Source organism: Tamandua tetradactyla, chromosome 6, assembly GCF_023851605.1.
Source record: "Tamandua tetradactyla isolate mTamTet1 chromosome 6, mTamTet1.pri, whole genome shotgun sequence".
NCBI lineage: Eukaryota > Metazoa > Chordata > Mammalia > Pilosa > Myrmecophagidae > Tamandua > Tamandua tetradactyla.
This window is the reverse complement of record NC_135332.1, coordinates 859,819-877,970: the sequence shown is the minus strand read 5'-3', so window position 1 is coordinate 877,970 and position 18,152 is coordinate 859,819. Positions and strand designations below refer to the sequence as shown.

At 62.3% G+C, this 18,152-nt stretch overlaps 1 protein-coding gene across 10 annotated transcripts in view; it reads right to left on the bottom strand.

The window, feature by feature from the left end:
• MPRIP (myosin phosphatase Rho interacting protein) overlaps positions 1-18,152 on the bottom strand; it is a 144,565-nt gene that overhangs the window by 10,714 nt on the left and 115,699 nt on the right. For 8 of the 10 annotated variants that reach the window (XM_077163340.1, XM_077163347.1, XM_077163344.1 and 5 more), the window contains 9 exons: positions 17,141-17,250; positions 13,879-14,431; positions 12,422-12,538; positions 6,349-10,146; positions 3,914-4,061; positions 3,155-3,272; positions 2,336-2,495; positions 1,688-1,807; positions 596-682 (listed from right to left, as the gene is read on the bottom strand). In XM_077163340.1, coding sequence (XP_077019455.1) covers positions 596-682; positions 1,688-1,807; positions 2,336-2,495; positions 3,155-3,272; positions 3,914-4,061; positions 6,349-10,146; positions 12,422-12,538; positions 13,879-14,431; positions 17,141-17,250 — 5,211 coding nt within the window. The remainder of the gene's footprint in view (positions 1-595; positions 683-1,687; positions 1,808-2,335; positions 2,496-3,154; positions 3,273-3,913; positions 4,062-6,348; positions 10,147-12,421; positions 12,539-13,878; positions 14,432-17,140; positions 17,251-18,152) is intronic. The other 2 variants (XM_077163349.1, XM_077163348.1) reach the window with 1 other exon arrangement.

Here is an 18,152-nt window from a genome sequence, read left to right as displayed (position 1 = left end):
ACCCATGATAAAACGAACGGGAGCATGATGGGGAACTGCGGGGTCCCCTGTTGCAAGGGTAAGAGAGGCTCTGGGAGCTGAGGTAAGCGGAGCCCGAGTAGTCCCAGCCAAGCGGTGCAGCTCATATCTGCCAATAAGCATTCTGCTCGGGGGCTTTCGCCTGGGCTGCAGACCCTCTATCTGGGAGGTGACATGTCCTATGTTCAGTTACAGAGTAACTGAAGGCTTCCGTCATCCCCTTCCTCTCATCGGAGGGACTGCCCTGGAGTTGATGGCAGGGTCTGACCAGACTCTGAGCGGTGGACCTGGCCTCTTCTTTACCTCGCTTTCTCCATTCACTGCTCTCGTCACAGCACACAGGAAAACACTGAACTACACCAGGAAGGGTGTGGTCAGTTTCCCGTCCCTGAGTGTGGGCTGGAGATTCTAAGAGAACCTGAGTTGAAGCTGAGCTCTGCATGACAGCGGAGTCTCTTCTGGCGGCTGAGCCGCGAGCTGGTGGGGACCTCCGTGACCCTGGGGCTCTCCCTGCCGAGGGCCCTTCCCAGTGCGCCAAGCCCCCCTCGTTTTCCCACCCCAGGGACACGGCGGTTACCCGCAGGGCCGTCTGCAGTTCATCCTTGAGGGAGCTCGTCTCCTGCTTCAGGTACTGGATTTCCGACTCCTTGACCCGCAATAAGACCTGGAATGAGGGAAAAATCGAGGACTGTCATTCAACGACAAGGCCATGTTCAGAGTCTGTTAAAGCAAACACAGAGTGGAGCAGAGACACACACCCCCCAACCCGTGGGCAGGGCAAGTCGTTTTCATCCTCCGCCTCGGCCGCTCCTATGTGCAGGTAGAAACTCTAGAAAACATCATTTACATATTGCTCAAAACCTAAAAATTATATGTAAGAGCAAAAAGGAAAGGCATCACCCCAAATTCCTGTAGGAACCCTGAGACCCAGGCCTTATGTGGCGTTGGGTTATAGGGAAACTAACTGCTGACTTGGTTCTTTCCTGAGACTGAACTCTAAGGCCAGCCAGTCAGAGCCTTGGCTGGACTCAGCCTCCCCTACTCCCCTGGTAAAGCGCTCATTTAACAGGAGATATTTTTATGATGATATTTTAATTGTATGGGGAAAAATCCAAGTGCCTTCATAAAAGCAGATCTTACATGTAAAAATCAGCCACTCTGATTAAACAAATCTCTCGACCCCGAGAAACTGGCTGTTGTATATTTCAAGCACCTGCAGCATTTAAGCCCACTGGTAGGTGTGGGAGGTATGCCAGCCACAGAGGGTGCGAGGGAGCAGGCACCGGGTGTGGGGTGAGTGGGTAGGGCAAGGTGGGCAGGACCAGGTGGGCAGGGCGAGGTGAGAAGGGTGAGGTGGGCAGGGCCAGGGCAGGGCCAGGTGGGCATGGCCAGGCAGGCAGGGAGGGGTGGGCAGGGCCAGGCGGGCAGGGTGAGGTGGGCAGGGCCAGGGCAGGCAGAGCGAGGCGGGCTGGGCGAGGTGGGCAGGGTGAGATGGGCAGGACCAGGGCAGGGCCAGGTGGGCATGGCCAGGCAGGCAGGGAGGGGTGGGCAGGGCCAGGCGGGCAGGGTGAGGTGGGCAGGGCAAGGTGGTCAGGGCCAGGCGGGCAGGGAGAGGTGGGAAGGGCCAGGTAGGCAGGGCCAGGCGGGCAGGGCCAGCTCTGACAAGTACCTCGAGCTCGTAGGCGTCCTTGCCCTGCGTGAGTGGAGAGCCAGCAGCCTCCCCACCACCGTCCCCGGTCAGCAGGGTCTGCAGCCGGGTGATCTCCGCAGCCAGGCGGTGATTTAACTCCTGGGGGACAGCAATACGAGACAAGATGCTGACGCTCAAGCTGCCCGGGCCTGGACCCACCAACACCAGGGAAGTTGAGCTCCTGCCTCATGGGGCCTGCAGGGGAGGCTGCACCCAGGACTCTGAGGAACGGCCTGGGGGCTGAACGCCTGAGGGTGGCCCTCCCCTCTGTGATGGGCTGTCCATGGAGGTCCCAGGTGACTCCTGCCCATGCCGTCATGGCCTGTGAGCTGTGCCCTTCACAGCCCCATCCTGTGTTCGGTCCCCAGGTGACAGGCCATCCCCAGACATGCTTGGCTCCCAGCGTCCGTGCAGGACACGCACCCTGAGACCCTCCAGAACTTTAAACACACCCCAGTTAAAAATAAATCCGATCAGTATAGCGGACCAGGCAGTGTCAGCTGCCCCCATGCCGCCCTGGGGAAGGGGGTCCTTCCACAGAGGGGGGGAGCCCTCGAGTCAGGGGTACCTGGGTGAAACTAAGACTCCTGAGTCCCCGCCCCTGGGCTGCCGGCCCTGCCCGCTCACCTGGTTGTGGGCGCTGAGCTCCTGGTTCTCACGCTGGCACTGCCTCAGGGCCTGGCGCTCGGCCTCCAGCGCCTGGGCCAGGTGGGCGTTCTCCAGGCACTTCTGCGAGTACTGCTCCGACAGCACCTCCAGCTCCCGCTGCACCGACTGCAGCTCCTCCCTGCGAGGCAGGCGCCCTGTGCTCAGGCCCCGCCCCTGCATCCACCGGGACCCGAGCCACCAACGGGCTTTTTCCCCTGAAACTTGGGGTCTGGTCAGTTGCATCAGGAAAAGCAACGGGCGGCAGCCTCGTGCTGTTGTTTCAGCACATTGTTACTGCTTCAGTTCGTGCCAACTTGCGAAGTCCTTCGGGGGACATAATCGCATTCCGCGCCCCGTGCCCCCCCCCCCCCCGCAGCCCTAACAGCCTTGTATTTCTAAGATGAAACTGCTCTTTCAGCTGAAAATCCTTTCCCTCGTGGCATTTGGGGGGCTGGCCCTAGGGTGCTCTCAGAAGCCCCTCTCAGGTTGGCCATGTCTGGGTCAAGCCCAGGAGCCGGCACCCCAGAGGCAGAGCCTTGAGACCTGCCCCGTGGCCCCGTGCGCCTGAGCATGGCTCTCTCCCTGGCCATGGGTCTAAGGGCCACTAGGGGCTTTGGGGTGAGACTTCCAAGACCCGGCCTGCCGCCCCCCATGTTCTCTCTGCAAGCCCCTGGGACAAGAATAGCGGGTGGAGAGAACACTTCCGGGGGATGGCTGTACCGACCCAGGGGGGGGCCTGAAGAGCGCCTGATGCCTGAGCCTCACTTGCGCCTCCCCCTCACCGCCCCTGCGACTCACAGGTGCTGCCGCCTCAGGGCCTCGATGTCCGAGTTGAGGCTGCTGCTCTGGGAGCGCTGAGTCTTCTCCAGCTCCCGCTCCAACTCCTCGCGGTGGGCGCTCTTCATGGCCTCGATGGCTGTGGACAAGGATGTGGGTCAGTGCCAGATCGGCCCACCGTGCCCGCCCTGCACGGCCATGGGCCACCCTGCGGCCGCTGTGCCAGCCCCGGCAGGAGTGTGACCCTCATGGTGCTGCAGAGGGCAAGGCGGGCTTGGGCGCCGCACTCTGTCTACAGGCCTGCAGGAGTTTGTTTTGGTAGGCGTGTTTTTTTTTTTTATTTAGAAGACAACAAAAGTAAATAAATGTCTGTTAAATTCAAGCATGAGTTTTAAACAAAACGAGTGTTTGGGGGCAGTTTTCTTCCTTCTCGCTAGAACGAAGTAGCACTGTGAGTCTGTCCTCAGTTAAACTGGGAGCACACAGCAAGGGCTGCGCAAGTGGTTCTGCCCGCCCCGGGGGCAGAGCAGGGCACGGGACTGGGGGCCGAGCCTTTCTACCGGCCAGATCTGCTCCACTCCCGGCTCTGATGGACGGGCGTGCTGCACAGAGGCACTGTCCCATCAGAGCCCCCCATCTGGCCCGGACATGCTGCACCCCAGCCTTCCTAAAGCCTCTTCCTCTGAGACAGCATCCCAGGAAGTCTCTTGGACGATGAGGCTTAAAGCGTCTACCAGAAGGCGGTGGGAAGGCCAGGGTCTTGGAGTCCCCAGTCCCCACCTGAGATGGTGGCTGCTGTCTCCTCAGCCAACAGGCGGTCCTTCTCCTCGCGCAGTTTCTCCAGCTCCCGCTGGTGCTGCCTCTGCAGGTCCTCTATCTTCTTCTGGTGGGTCTCCTCCATCGCTGCAAACCCTCGCTCACACGTGGCCTGCGGAGTGACAGGACACGCGGTCGACCTCTGTCTGCGCCTCCGAGTCGTGCTTCCTGCTTAATGAGCAGACAAGCCCCTGCCCCAGCGCTGGAGAGCACATTCTTGCCCCAGGGTGCTTACAGAGGGGTGCCACGTCCCACAAAGCACACCCAGGTCCCCACGACAGCTGGGGGTGGGAGAGACTGCAAGGTCAAAGACCAGCCCTGGCCTTGCGACCTCGGTGCACAGCAGAAGAGCGACAGGGCTCGCTTTCTGACCCGGGGCTGCCCTGCCTGGAGGGCTCCATAAGCAGGGGGCAGGGCCGAACTGGCCCCTTCTCAGCCGGGGCCACCTGACACACGGATCAGCTGCAGCGAGCCCAGGCTGCCCCATGGGGCTGGGTGGAGCCCACTTCTAGGGGCGAGGGGCCCTCTGAGGACCCCCTAGCTGACGTGCCCCAGCTGTCAACCAAGGGAAGTAGAGGCTGCACTAACTGGCCCCTCTGACTTGCGCCCCCCTTTTCCTTTCAAACATACACATGAGACACCTTACCAGTGACCGCAGCACGCTAAGCAGACACACAATAAAAGAATTACTTCCAACCTAGCGTGCACTGGGCTGGGTCATCACCCAAGGAGGAGGAGGGGAAGACACAGGGGGTGACCTAGGAACCATCCATACTGTCCCCAGGCCAGGGGTAGGAGCCAGGCCCACTCCTCAAGCTCGTCTTACCTACAATTCAGCTGCCCAAAGAGAGGCACAGGCAACTCTGGGGGGCGCACAGGCCTCCCACTTTCTGTCTAAACCCCTGGCAAGATGCACTTCAGAGCAGAAATCAGGCTTTTCACCAATTTTTTTAAAACTGGGAGAACCTGGTAAATGATGCTTCAGACTGTGTAAGACTGGGCCGCTGCCCTTGAGCGTGGGCCAAACAGGCAGTGACCGTGCCGGGGGCGGCATGGAGCCCGGGGGCTGGGAGCCTGCGCACAGGGCCCTCCCCTCCCGTGGCTTGGTGGGCCCTGCCTTCCTCCCCTTTGAGTGGTCTGAGTGCTCTGGAATGCTCGATGACTAGGGTCAGGGTTCTTTGGGCAGAAACGCGCCTCCAAAGCTCTGCTGCTTCCTTGGGGAGCATGTGCGTCCGAGCTGGTGGCGCTGTGGGCAGACGGCAGTCTCTAGTCCCTGTGACTGACACCTGCCTTCCAGCTTCGGGGAGAGGCATGTGGCCCCTGGGGCGCCAGAGAAACCAAGTCCTGCTGTCCCTGACTGGGGCAAGATGCCGGTCACAGTGGTAGTGTCACTATGCCATCCAGAGTGTGGTTCACCGCAAACTCAATGTGTCTCGGGAGGGTTGTCTGGGGTTTCTAGGCCCTGGGGAGGGCTCAAGGCAGGATGAGGGCACCCCAGAGCCCAGCTGCAGCATGGGAGCTGCCCTCTCACCGGAGGCACGGCAGGTCGTGGAGAGCCTCTGGACAGAAGCTGGGCAAATAGCTGGACGCAAGTAGGGGCACAGGTATCACAGCCAACTTCTGAGTTTAAGGGTGTGATGCTGGAGGGGGTGACACCGAGATGGCCCAGGCAGGGAGCTCAGGAGACAAGCTGCCAGTAGCCCAGCAGGCATGGGGGAGGGCAGTAGACCCTGACCACAGGCTGTGCCCAGCCCCCGGGGCTGCAAGGTGGCTACCGCATGCCAGGGCTCAGTATTCTGCCTGATGGCATGGAGCATCTGAGGGGAAAAGCAGGGGGCGGGGGAATGGTTCCCGAAGCTCCTGAAATGAGATGTGCAGCCAATCGCTGTGCTGGGCAGAGAAACCCTTTTTGTACAGGAGCCTGTCAAATATGCTCCCTTGGGGACAGACCTGGGACGGGACAGCGACTCTGCACTGCCTTGTTGGAAACACCCAGCTCTGCTCTGAGGAGACAGAAGACTGTCCTTGTTCCCTCTCCTCAGACTCCAGGGCTTCTCAGGCAGAGGCCTTGGGCGTGGATCTACGTAGGGTCTGGTGGGGTAGGAAGGGCACGCAGAGGCTGCTCTGGGAACCCTCGCCAGGCTCCTGATGGGCGGGACGCCATGGGGAAGGCGGAGGAATTCTTTCCTCCTGCACTTGCTGCTCCTGCTGTCTTTGGCTGCCGGGAAACGTGGGGCTGACCCCTTGGCCCAAGTCCTGCACTGAGTGGCCAGCGTGGCCTGTGAGGGGAAGGCGAGCAGCCAGTCACTTAAGAGCTGCTGAGACCTGCCCCCTGGCCAGCGGTACAGAACCTGCCCCCCCACCCCGCCCCGCCACGGGCAAGCACTTTGGACATTAACCTTGAGATTCTCAAAGTCCTTTTGATACTTCTCCCGCAGCGTGGCCACACTGCCCTCCAGGCCCCTGAGCTCCAGCTCCTCGCGCATGACCAGGGTTTGGGCCTCCAGCTCCTGGATGCGCTCCTGCAGCCCCATCGTGGGGTCAGACCCCTGTGTAGGGTCACTGGGCTGCCCGGCAGGCTGGGCAGAGGCAGGTGGCTGGGCTTCCGGGTGCTCCCCCTGGTAGCAGCGGAGGGTCTCCTGCAGGCACTGCAGGTTCTGGGAATAGTGCTCCCGGAAGGCCCTCAGCTCCTCCTCGTGGACCATCTGCAGCTCCTTCACCTTGAGCTGGAACTTGTCCTCCAGCGTCTGCATCTGCGCCACGTGCCACCTCTCCATGTCCTGCCTGTCCCTGACGGACGCGTCCAGCTGGCAGAGCACCTGGCTCCGCTCAGCCTGCAGCGTGCTCTCCGTGCGGCTTAGCTGCTCCACCACACACCTGATCTCCTCCTCGTACCTCCCCTGCAGGGCGAAAATGCTCTCGCTGTGCCTGCTCTCCACCTCTTCCAGCTGCTTCTGCTGCTGGCCCAGCTGTGCGACCCTGGCCTTGAGCTCTGCGTTCTCCCTCTCGATGACAGCAATCACTTGCAGGCACTCACTCTTCTGCTTCCGGAGCAGGACGTCATACTCCTCCCGCAGGGCGTCCAGAGCCTGCGCATGCTCCCCACACGAGGCGTCCTGGCCCCGCCAGGGGTCCTGGAGGAGCCGCAGCTCTGCGTCGTGCTCCAGCCGGACCCTGCAGGCCGTGTAACACACCTGGGCCTGAGCAATCGCGTCCTGGACTAACAAGGAAGAATACCGGCCGAGGCCTCCCGAGCAGGTGCTACAGGAAAGACGGTGTGACGCCCGGAGAAGCTTCTGGCAGTCAGAAGCCGGCTCCCCAGGAGGGAGCGAGGCCAGAGCAACAGAGATCTCGCCCAGAAGGCCGGCCTTCTCTTTCAGCTGCCGGGCAAGTTCCTCTTGCACAGCAGCAAGGGCCCCAGGGCTGCGGTCAGGCAAGCCCGAGGGGGCTGGGGAGCCGTCCGGGCCTGGGCTCATGTCCTGGGGTGGCTGCACGCCTTGCACAACACCCGCCGGGAGCCGGAGGGCTTCTAATACCTGCTGAGTCCCTCTCTGGAAATCTGGGGTCTGGGAGGCTCCCAAGAGCTCCCCCAGCACGCGTTTGTGCTGCTCGAGGGCTGTCTTGGTCCCCTGGAGGTTTTCCTGAATGTTCCTTAATCTCCAGTGAAGTGACTCCCTCGCCGACTGGGCGACAAAGCCGAGCTCTGCCCTGATCAGCGCAGCGTCTGCCAGGGCAGGGACCAGGGCTTGTGGGAGTCCTGGCTGCCCTGACTCGGGCATGCCGGCCGCCTCCCCTCCCAGTGAGCCCAAGTGCTTACTTAAAGCCTCAACCTGACTCCAGAACTCATTATCCACCAGCAACTTCTTGGCCAAGGCACTGGCTGCAGCCCCAGGATGAGCCACGGCAGTCTCGGACTCCAGCGGCAACTTTCCTGACTGAGAAATCTCGCGGAGGACACGAGACACATCAGATGTTGTATTTTTCAAAGAGTCAGCGATGTGATTTATCAACGAAGCTTCCAGAGCCATCTGCTCAGACAGGAGCTTCAGCTGCTCCTGCTCGGTCAGCGCAGGCTGCTGCTGGGAAGGCGGTGCCCCCTCATCTACGGAAAGCCCCTCCTCGAGTTCGACCCAGGTGGGGCTATCCGCGGGAGCTGGCGGGGACTGCAGAACCCGCATGGCGCCCACAAGTAAGCTCTCCATGGTGGCCAGAGAGACCTCGCAGGCTCCTGGCTCTTTTTCCTGGCCAGGCCGAAGCAGAGTGCTCAGCTGTTCTCGGCAGCTTTCTAAGCAGGTTAGGGCCTGGTTGTTTTTTAGCTGGAAGTCCTTGAGTTCCCCAAGGTGATTTCTGGCTGTCCGCGTCCTCTCCCATCTCTCTTGCTCTAGCTGGGAGGCCAGGGTGCTGACCTGGACCAGACTGGCCCGCAGCTGCTCGCGGAGCTGTGCCTCAGTGCCAGCCCACTGGCGGTGCAGCGTGGCCAGGGCCTCCTGGCTCTGACCCTGCTGACCCTCCAGCTTCATCGTCACATCCTTGAGCTTCTCCTCAGTGACATAGAGCTTGGTCTCCAGGGAGTGTATGATGGAGAGGTACGTCTCTGAATCGCTGGCTCCAGGGAGCGTGCTGGGGGTGGGCTCCGAAGACATGCTCTCCTCCGAAAGGGACCGGTCCTGACTTGTGTCGGAAGACGTGCTGCTGGTCCACGTCTTCTCGGACCCATCGGGGAGGATGTACCTTTGGCACTGGATAGTGGAGAAGCGGATTCTTTGTCTTTTCACACCAGGGACTCCCTGGTCCGGTCTGGCTGCATTATGTGGGAGCCCCTCCTTGTCGGGCACCTCTCCTGACTTTGGGGGTGCAGCACCAGCTCCCTGACTGGGACTGCCTTCCCCGCATTCCTCCCCAAGGACAGGCCCTGGGTCCTCGTCCTCGAGCCTGGGATGTGGGAAGCCCAGGGGGCTCCCCACAGCTTGGGGCTGCTGGCCCGCCTGTGCAATGCCCTCCTCTTCTGCGTCGAGGGCAGCACGAGGCTCCTCCATGTCCTTTGAAGGCTCACTTGCTAATTTCCTCAAAACCTCTTCCTTTGCCTGGAGCTTCACCTCCGTCTCCTCCAAGCTGCTGCCCAGGGCAGCCACTTTAACCAGAGCCTCGTGGAGGTCCTGGTCCCTCCGTCCCAGCACCGTCCTGTGCACCTCCCTGATGCGGGCCAGCTCGTCCTCCCTCTCCCGGAGCCGGGAACGCATGCTACGCAGCTGGCCTGACACCTCCCTGTAAGCGCGCTCCAAACGCTGGCAGTCTGCCTCCCGCCCCCTCAGCTTCTCCCGAAGCTCAGCCAGGTCCCCGTCGGAGGCGGTGACGTGCTCTGTCAGCTCTTGAACCCGCTGCCTGGTCAGGTCCCGCTCGTCCTGGAGGCTCTGGACATGCTCAGCGAGCTTCCGGATGCTGGCCTCCTTCTCCTCCAGCTGCTCCTCCAGCTGGCGCGCCATCTCGCTGCCCTCAAGCTTAGCGCTCAGCTTCTCTTTTTGGAGGGCCTCCACCTGCTGCTCGTGACCCTGCAGCTGGTCCTCATAGGCGCTGGCCTTGTCCTCCAGCGCCCGCAGCTTCTGCAGCAGCATCTGCTTCTCCCTCTCGCAGCTCTCCAGCAGCAGCCCATAGTTCTGCTGCAGCTTCTCCTCCATCAGCTGCTGCGCCTGCTCGCTGGCACCAAGCTGCCGGCTGAGGTCGGCAATGCGCTCCTGCAGCCTCTGCACCTCCTTCTGCCGGTCCCTCTGCAGCGCCTGCTGCACCTCCAGGCCCCGCAGCTCCTGCGTCTTCTCCAGCAGCCGGGCCTCGGCGCCCTGGAGCTGCTGCTCGCTGGCCTTCAGCTGGCAGCTCAGTGTGGCCTCGCTGTGCTGCCACTCCTCCAGCTGCTCACGGACCTTGTCCTTCTCCAGCTGCAGGTCGCTCCTGAGCTTGGTCAGAGCCTGCTCCTTGACAGCGAGCTCGGCGGCGGCACTGCCAAGCCGAGCCTGCAGGCCCTGGATCTCAGCTTCGTGGTGGCGGATCACGTCCTTGGCCTCCCCGTAGCTGCGCTTCAGGGCCTGGATCTGGTGCCCGACCAGCTCCTGGCGTTGGCACTGGGCTTCGAGCTCACTCTGGAGGTCCTGGTTGACTTTATGGAGCCTCTGCCAGGCACCCGACGGGGAGGCAGCCACTTCAGTCTTAAAAAAACCGACGAGATACTAGGTTAGTAACACTCTGGCCTCCCAGTTCTGAGTGTCACACCTCTGGCCAGGATCAACCACAGAAAAGCTCCTCGGGCGCATCTGCCTTTTATTCTTTGCAGTGTTTTGTTTTTTTTTCCATTAAAGAAAGCCAACAAATCATCTCAATTTCTGGGGAAATCTTCCCAATAAACAGAAAACACAGACAATAACATCAAAACAGCTCTAACTGAATAGCTTCTAGGAAAAATAAACCAAACAAAACTGAATAATGGAACACACTGAGAAGTAAAACGAAGACTGCAGGACAGGAGAACTAGCCAACAGGAGGCAAGGTGGGAAGGCAGGGAGTTGGCACTGGTCTGTTTTGCAAAACAAAAGTATGCAGCTCCAGACAAGGGCCCAACATAGCAGGCTGCAGGGCGCAGGGTGTGCAGGCACTTCCTTCTGGAAGGGAGAAGGAAGGAAGGCGACAGCTGGGAGATGTCAGGTGCAACACCTGGAACACTGTCCTTTGGGACGTGTGTCCAACCTCGACAGTAACAGGAAGATCTAATCTCTACCTGCAGGAAGACAAATGGGGGGTGGGGGGGACAGAAACCACGGAGCACAATGTAATGATCAACAAAACAAACAAACCTCTGTGGAATTCAAAATCAGAAAGTGAAGCAAGCGAGAAAGAAAAAAGAAAAAGCAAAGGAAACAAAAATCCCCAAACTGAAAGGCATACAGAACAGACAGAGCTAATATACCTCAGGGGAAAAGGAACAGAGACACAAACAAGAACGAGCAAACAGCCCAGCCTGAGGATTTGGCCTGCTTGCAGCTGGCTCTTGCTGTACTGGCGGGGAAGCCACAGATGTGACACTCAGACCCGTCCCGCCCCCATGCTCCATGTCTGGGCCCCAGTCAGGGCGGCCCACCCCCACAAAGGGCCCAGCCCCTGTGGAATGCTGGAGCCAAGGCCGCTCGCCCACTTGTGAGCACAGTGCTCCCAAGCTCACGGGGCTGTGAGACTCACTGGGGAGAGCCCCAAGGGGCAGGGACTGCAGTGGATTTGGGAAGGGTGATTACGAAGGCGCTCTCCAGACCCCTGGGGCTCCAGGACCACCTGGAAGGCGTCCAGAACTGGACTTGCAGGAGAGGCTGTCCAGCCTGAGAGGCTGAACTGGGCCTGGCCATGGATGAGGCGAGGGGCAGGGGAAGAGGGAAAGCTCCTGTGGCCAGGCTGAGAGCCAGGCTGGGGGAGAAGCACAGGCAGGCGAGAAAAGAGAAGGAAACTGTGCCAAAAGGAAAAGAACGGAGAGAGGCATAAAGGAGGGGCCGAGAAAAGGCGCTGAGCCTCCAGATGTGCCAAGAAGCTGTGGGTCACAGGATCCAGGCACGCCGGGCGGTTGGGCGAGTCCGCGGGCACTGGGCTGGTGCAGGTGAGGCTGGCACTGCAGAGCTGGGACCGGGTCCCCCTGGGCCTCTGAAGCACTCTGGCACAGGGGTGCTGCCCCTGGCCCCCGTGCTGCCCTTGCCCTCCCACAATGACAGCTATGTGGGTTTGTGCCCAGCGGGCTCTGAAAGGAAGAGCGTGGAGCTGGGTGCACATGGTTGCCTTGGCAGTGCCTGGGCTCTACTTGCCATGCACCTGGCTGTAGAAATGTGGTGGGAGGGTGAACCTGAGGCCGGGCACCTCTGGGGCAGTCAACAAACCAGGTGCCTTGGTCTCACTGCCCCCAACCCCAGGTCTGGTCTGGCCCCCGAGGCTGCTGAGGCCACGGAGAGCTCCTGAGGGAAGGGGCCTGAGCAGGGTCACTCTCACCTGCCTGTGCCCTGCCCTGGAGCTGTGGGGGAGACCAAACCCTACAAGCCAGGTCCCTGGCAGCTGCCCCACCCAGCCCCTCGAGGCTGGCCTGGCCTGCTCAGGGCCGGGGTTGCCAGATCCCCCCACCCCAAAACTTCCGCCTAGGCAGAAGATAAAAAGTGGAGCCACGGGGCTGCTGCAGCCCAGCAACCTGGGGAGGCTGCACCCTGGCTCATCCGGGTTCTGCGCCGCTCTGGCTCTAACTGTGGAGGCATGCATGGGCAAGGGAGGGGCCACACGTGGTGGTGAGGACCAGGAGACAATGGGTCTTCTGAGGGCCAGAACGAGGGATGGCTGGGACGAGTCCTTACGCAGAGACCCACGGACGTGGAGACTCTGGGCAGAGACCCCAGATGGAAAAGAAGACCCGAGGCCCGGGCCGGAGGTTCGGCCCAGCAGGTGAGTGCGAGCCGAGCCTACCTGCAGCACATAGCCCTCCCGAGCGCTCTGCTCACGGCCCAGAGCCACGCGCAGCTGGTCCCGGAGCAGCCGGTTCTGCTCCAGAAGGTCGGAGGCCTCCTTCTGGCTCTGCTCCAGCTGTCGGCAAGAAGAGGCGTGTACTTAAGCTCAGAGGCGTGTCAGCCCGCGTGCTGTCTGCGCTGTCACAAGCAAGTGGGGGCCGGTCCTCCTCACACCTGTGTATGTGCCTGCCAGGCTAGAGCCGGCGCTGTGGCGCCTTGAGGCACCTGGACGTGCAGGGAGGTGCCAGGCCCGCTGGGAGACACACCTTTGGCACTTGTCTCGAGAGGAAGGCCCATCGGCTGGGCCTTCCCTTCCTTGGGGCAGACACACGCCAGCACAGCCCAGGGCCTTTGCGGGGGCCACTGCAGGAACGCCCTGGCTAACAGGTTCCCAGACAAGGTGTCAGCACCCACGGTGAGCGAGCTCATCTGCTCCCCTCCTCCACCCACCCCTTCTCAGACATTTCCCAGGGGCCTCCTCGATGCTGGACTAAGGCTGGGTCTCCCCGCAGCACCCAGGGGTCTGGCTGTCAGCAGGGCTCCCCGGCTCAGGGCAGCACAGACAGAGAAGGGGAGCAAGGAGGCAGGGCTGCCAAAGGCACTGGTGCAACTGGTGTCTGGCTTCCTGGGAACGCCTTCAAAAACCCAAATTTGTGATCCAGTGGGCTGACTAGGCAGCTTTAGAAAATGAGTGTCAGCGTTATCTTACTGTCTCTCGCCTTTACTGTATTTGTTTTACTAGTTATTCTTCTATTTTACTGATAGGAGCAGGCGACAGGCTCCCTGCGGTGTGGAGTAGAAACACACAAGTGCTGGTGCTGTGAGGCCGGGAGGGCCCGGAAACCTCACGAGGTGGGACAAGGACAGGAAGTAAGCAGTGCATGTGGGCAGCCTCAAGGCAGGTGCCCGAGGGCGGCTCCTCATGATGACAGCAGCCCAGGTCCCCTGCCTGAGTGTCGTGGGTCTTGTTTCTGTGCCCACTTCCCGCCAAAAGCGCACATGACATGAATGTGGTGCTGACCACTTGCTGGGCGATGCTCCACGTGGCACATCCATCACCACGGAGACAGCCCCTTTCCCAGGCTTGAGGAGCCATCCCCAGGACCCCTGTGGAACTGTCCTGCCTCGCTGCTGCCTCCAGCCTGCCTGACCCCTGGCCTGACCACACCATTCTCCCAGGGTCGCCCAGGAGACCTGGGTCATGCCCAGTAAGGGCTGGGTGGACACCCACCCCACCTGGGCCTGCCGAGCCCCAGCCAGATGCTGAGCAGCACCCCACTCCCTGGGGAGCCCCCAGACTCCCGCCTCCTGATGCTCTCAGCCCCGCAGGGCGAGCACCTGCTTGTGGGTCTGCTGGAGGGGGCCTGCGTCTCCCTGGGCAGGGGCGGGAGGGCAGCCCAGGCGGGACCCCGCTACCTCCTTCTCCAGCAGGCCAGTCAGCGCGTGGGTGGAGAGCCGCTCGCCCCCGTCCTCGCAGGGCAGACGCAGGGGGGCAATGGGCACCTGCTTCTCCTCCCGCAGAGGCGTGGTCTCCACCTGGTGCCACCGCTGCTCGATCTCCACATGGACGCTCGGCGCCTTGAAGTCCACGGCCACCTGTGGGCCGGGGCCCCGGTCCACGTCCATCCGCAGGCCCGCGTCCTCCGCACTTGGCCCGTCGGGTGTGTCGAGCACCCCGAAGCGTTTGCGGCGCTCCTCCCGCCGCCGCGCCCGTTCACGCTCCAGCTCTCCGGGCTCGGGCTCAGGGTGCCCCAGCCCGGACCCCGCACGCTCCCGGGCCAGGGCCTGCTGTGCGGGGCGGAGCTCGGCCCAGTCGAAGGTCTTGGAGCGGCCCTCCCGCCTCCGCTCCCGGGCGCGGCTCCTCCTCTGCTCGCCGTCCGCCTCCCCGGGGCCGGCCTCCTGCACCTCTCTCGGCCTCGGACTGCTCTCCAGGGAGGAGCTGCTCTTGTTCTTCTCCTCCGGCAAGGAGCTACGGGGCAGTGGGGGCTCCGTCAGGGGTGGCTCCTGGCAGCAGCCGCCCCAGCCCGCCCGCACTGTGCAGACCATGCCCCAAGGGGCCCTCTGGGAGGCAGAGGTGCCCAGCTTGCAGGCACCTTCCCTGCAGCTGTGGCCTTCTAAGGGTAGGACCCCGGACCTGCTTCTGACTGGGCAGGGGAAGGGAAAGGAGGAGCTGCGGGCAATGCCAGGTGGGTGGGGTCCCCTTGACTGAACGGATGCTGTGGCAGGGTATGGCAAGGGCCCTATCACCCAGATGGTGCCAGCTGCCAGGCGCGGGGGCTCCGAGGAGCTCCGGCAGGTCTGGCTACTCCAGGGCCCTCATGCTGGGCCATGGACTGGGCCGCAGGAGAGCAGCCCCCAGGACTCAGAGGTTTCTAGTAAGCAGGGAAGCAATACCACGAGAACCACTTGGGTTGCAGGTCAGAAGCTCACAGGGAGAGGTCAGCGAGACGGCCTGGGGGACACAAGAGGCCACGCCGCTGGGTGGCCGGGGGCCAGGGGATGGGAAGAGGGATAAGGGGGGGGGGGGGCTGGGCAGGGCTGGTGTGCCCGAGATGCAGGCCCTGTGCTGACCCCTGGAGAGCAGGGCCTGGCGTGGGCCCGGGGGAACAGCGGCCTCGTTATGGGGTTCTGACAAGGACGCTGGGAACAGGCTTAAGACGGGGTTGCTGGGCTCCAGGGAAAAGCCTCAGGAGACCCCTAGCCCAGGCTCAGGAGAGTGGTCTCTGGTCTCATCCAAGTCCCTGGAGGCATTCAAGTGTCTGAGCCTGGAGAAGGCCAGGGCCAAGGGTGGAAATTGGGGACATGCCTGTGTCTGAAAGGGACCCAAAGGAAGAAGAGCCCAAGAGAGATGAGGAAGGGGGAGGGACACTGCAGCCCGCCCTTGGGAGCGCCTGCCTGCGAGTCAGCCAGCAAAGCCCAAGCGCGCCAGACCAATGTGGCCCACAGGCTCAGTTCTGCGCACTGCCACCGAGCAACGATGCTCTGAAGCCTACTGGGACTTACGCGCCCCACGGCTACCCATAGGGAGGGCCTGGGCTCCCAGCTGCACGACAAGCCCCGGGGTACACAGAGGCAGGGGCCCCACAGCCGCAGACAAGTGTCCTTCCACCAAGGAGTCCCTGAGGTGGCCAGCCCAGCCCCCTCCTCTCCTCAGGGCCGACCCACCCCAAGGCAGAGAGCTCACTCCTTCCCCAGCCCTGTGCCCACAGGCGGGGCCAGACCCCCAGGCCCAGCCCAAGGCCCAGGTACCTGTGCCCCACAGTGCCGCGCCCATGCGTGGACATTCTCCTGGGTCAGGCCTTAGGGCACAAAAGTTCCTGTTTTCCTCAAATAATAAAAGCCCACGAAGAACAAGTACAAAACTGAGAACCACTCTGGGGAGGAGGTGCACTCTACTAATTTTCTGGACACACGAAATCACAAAGTGAATTCAACCATCACTAAATCGGTTTCTGTATAAAGACAGCAGGGCTGAGTGCCCACAAAGGCAGAGTTCGCTGTTCTCACTGCTGACCCGCAGGGCCTGCCCAGAGCTCAGAGGTGGGAGTGTGCCCAGGGCAGCCATCGCACCCATGGGTGCCCACCTGCGCCCCGCGCGAGATCTGCCTGGAGCGTCCCTGGTGCTTGGGAGAGGCTCCCGACTCAGACAGCACCCTGGGCAGCCCACCAGGTTGGGGGCGCCTCCTCTGCGTCCGTGCCCCTCCCCACTGCACCTGGGGAAGGGGCTCTGCCTGTGGACAGTCGAGAGAGGAAGCCGCAGCCTTGTCCCGCCAGTCCTGGCCTGACTGACTCAGAACCATGAAATATTCTGTTTGTTGAGTAATGAAGGAATGAACAAATGATGCCCACGGACAAAGGAAAGTAGGACCGAAGGAGAGGGAAGAATTAACCTAGGCCTCCTCGCCTAACTTCCTGTCCCAGAGGCCTGGGGGTCAGTAAGAGGAGGACTTGGACTGGCTAAAGGGGGCTGCCCACAGGGCACGGGGCGCTGGTCCACTTTCAATGCTGGAAATCCACTTGGCGATGACCCCAGGCCCCTGACCCAGAAGACTCAGCGAGAGCTCGAAGCACGTGTAGGGGCCTCGTGCCCTGGCCCCACCGACCAGGATCTCTCCTCTCTCGGAAAATGAAACAAGCAGGTTTCTAAGCTGACGCGCAGGAGAAAGGCATGCAGCGAGCCAGGAGATATACGAACCACAGAATGTTAAAACAGGAGAGAACACAGCTTTCCAACTTGGGCTTCAGCACTGAGAGTTTCAAAGAGAAGTTTTTCCTGATTGCACAGAAATCAAACAGAAGCAAGGGTGAGGTGCAGCGAGGACAGGGAAAGAGAGACGTTGTGGGGCTGACAAGCGCCGGCAGCCAGGGCCCACCAGCCCTGTCAGAGGCCAAGGAAACCACAGCAGGGCAACCAGGGTTCGGCGGCTAGACGGCGGCAGGTGCTCGGACTGAGTCCAGGGCTGCCCATGGCACCGGAGCTGCTGGCATGGCCACCCCGGCCGCCAGGCTTCAGGGAGGAGGCCCAGCTGCAGCCCCAGGGGATGGGACCAGGCTGGCCAGAGGGGCCCAGGGCAGGAAGGGTGAGCCAGGCTGCTGCGGACTGGGGAGCGCAGGTCCGGGAAGAACCACAGGTCCCAGGACCGAGAAGCGGGAGGGGCAGGGCGGAGAGCAGCCTCACCTGGTCACGTCGGGGGCAGCGGCGGGGTGGACGTGCTTCCTGACGGTCTGGATCCAGTTCCGCCGGATCCCGGACGTCATGGCCGAGAGGGTGAACGCGCCCTCCTTCGTCTGCGCAGAGCACACACCGGGTCAGGAGGAGACGGCCGCTGCCGCCCACTCCCAGGGAGGGGTCTGCACTGGGGACGGCCCGAGGCCTCCCAGGAGGACAAGCGTGAGGCAGACTCTCCTGGGGAGTCAGCAGGGGACCCGGGCATGGGCCTGTTCCTGCGCATCAGCTGAGCCCAGCGCCTCCCTTCCTCAGCCACCACCCACCGAGCACCTACAGACAGACAGGCAGACACAGAGGCCTGCCCCTCCTGCAGAGCACTCGCAGGCAAGCGGGGAAGGTGGCTGAGGCAGTGCAGCAAAACGAGTATGGGCCCAGAGGCTGCAAAGGCTGTGCTTGGAGGCGGTGTGGAGTGGGTACATGCCTGGCCAGTGGGCAGCGGGGCAGGGGCAAACTCCCAGGTGGGCGGGCGGAGACAGGCAGGGAGCGGCCACGTCCAGTGGTGAGGACGACGGCAGGGAGGGGTGGCTGTGGGGTAGAGGCCTGCGTGGCCCTTGGTGGACTGCACGTGGGCGGCAGGGTGCAGCGGCTCCAGGACAAGGCCTGGGCCTGCAGGATGCTGTCTGGGAGGTGGCTCCACCCTGAGACCTGCCTATGCTCCGCAGACAAGAGCAGTGGCAGTCACAGGGAGTGGCCTGGAAGCTGGTGGGTAGGCCAGCAAGGGCAGGAGGGCCGAGCGCATGGGGCAAGGGGGTGGGTGACCTAGGAGCACACACATGGGCAGAGAGGATGGTGGGCCGGAAAGTCTCAGGGGTGCAGCAGCTGCCCCCCCACCAAGAAGCATCTTTTGGGTGAGCCATCTGCCCCTGAACACCCCCCACTCGCCTTGCCATATTTGTGCCCTTCTTGCCCCCAGCCTCGCTCCCCCAAGAACCGAAAGGTCTCTAGGATCTGGGCTGAGCCC